Source organism: Amphimedon queenslandica, unplaced genomic scaffold, assembly GCF_000090795.2.
Source record: "Amphimedon queenslandica unplaced genomic scaffold, v1.1 AMPQUscaffold_13039, whole genome shotgun sequence".
Taxonomy (NCBI): domain Eukaryota; kingdom Metazoa; phylum Porifera; class Demospongiae; order Haplosclerida; family Niphatidae; genus Amphimedon; species Amphimedon queenslandica.
In genome coordinates, this window is record NW_003546725.1 from 24,981 (window position 1) to 26,197 (window position 1,217).

Here is a 1,217-nt window from a genome sequence, read left to right on the forward strand (position 1 = left end):
ATATGAATTAGAATGATCTGTAGTGTCTGCTTGCACTGTAATGCTCCGTAGACTGAACTCTTGACCTCTTTGCAGGGTATATATAGTTACCCCTGCCAAGCTCCACCTATAGGTGGGTCACTATAATATTATAATTCATTTTTATGTGAGCTTATTTTCTGCCTAATTCATTGCATTCAACCGTCAAAAAATATACCTCCCATAACATCCAATTAATTACTACTATGCACCGCCCACCCTTGTCACTCCACCCAGCATGCATTCACAACATTGAGGTGGGCAACTAGTGCAAGCCAATCATTTAATAAAACATTAACACAACAGATAACTAGGACAACAAAAAAAGGGTCAATAGCCTAAGTCACCCACATTACTGCCACCACTTACAACCCTAACTTCTTTGAAACTTCCAGTCTTGCCTCCATGGAGTCCTTCACATAACCATCTTTTGCTGTTTCTGATCTCCATTGTCCATGCCGCTTGAACATCTGGTCTTGCACTACTTGATTCGCAGCCAAAGTTGGTCCGCCCGCTCTAAAACTATGGGTACCGAATAAAGCTGGGTCATACCCAAGGGACTGAAGTTTGGCTTGGAGTAGCTCTCGAATCCTAGTGTAGCTGAGGGATCCCAATTCCCTCAGCTTCTCTCCGTTTCTTGTGTGAACAATACCACGGAACAACTGCTCAGTATTGTCTGGGTTAATAGCAGCTAGACTGAAATACTGCTCATGTCGTGTGACAGGACAAGTAGCAGAACGTGAGCGAACGACAAACTCATCACCCTGGTGTAGCTGATCTGTCTTGCTCGATAGAATCTTTATGACCATATGACCTGGATAAAACTGCACATCGCAACAACATAGACTGGCCACTTCATCAACTTTCAAAAAAGCAGAGAATGCTACGAGAGCAATAGCAACTGTCCGTGCCTCCGAGAGGCTAGGTGAAGAGCCAGCTGCGTCGACCAAGCCTTTTAACATAGCCAGCATTATAGGCTCCTTCTTCCTCCTTGGTTTAGCTAACAATCTCTGTAAGCCAGCAAGCACTGTCTTAATGAAGGGCTCAAGTGCAACTGGCTGAGAGCCAACCGATTGGTTTATCCATGACACAGCATTAACTGCTTCCTCCACAGCAGCTTTAGATTGGGAGTGGACTGCAATATGCTGGAGATATAATGCAAACTGTAGTGGGATTACCAAGAAAAGTTTGGATCCCTT

At 44.3% G+C, this 1,217-nt stretch overlaps 1 protein-coding gene across 1 annotated transcript in view; it reads right to left on the reverse strand.

Annotated features, from left to right (window-relative positions):
• Positions 1-383: 383 nt before the first annotated feature.
• LOC105314249 (uncharacterized) overlaps positions 384-1,217 on the reverse strand; it is a 4,888-nt gene continuing 4,054 nt past the window's right edge. Inside the window, exon 2 of the mRNA XM_011408309.1 lies at positions 384-1,153. Within this exon, the coding sequence (XP_011406611.1) occupies positions 384-1,153 (770 nt within the window). The remainder of the gene's footprint in view (positions 1,154-1,217) is intronic.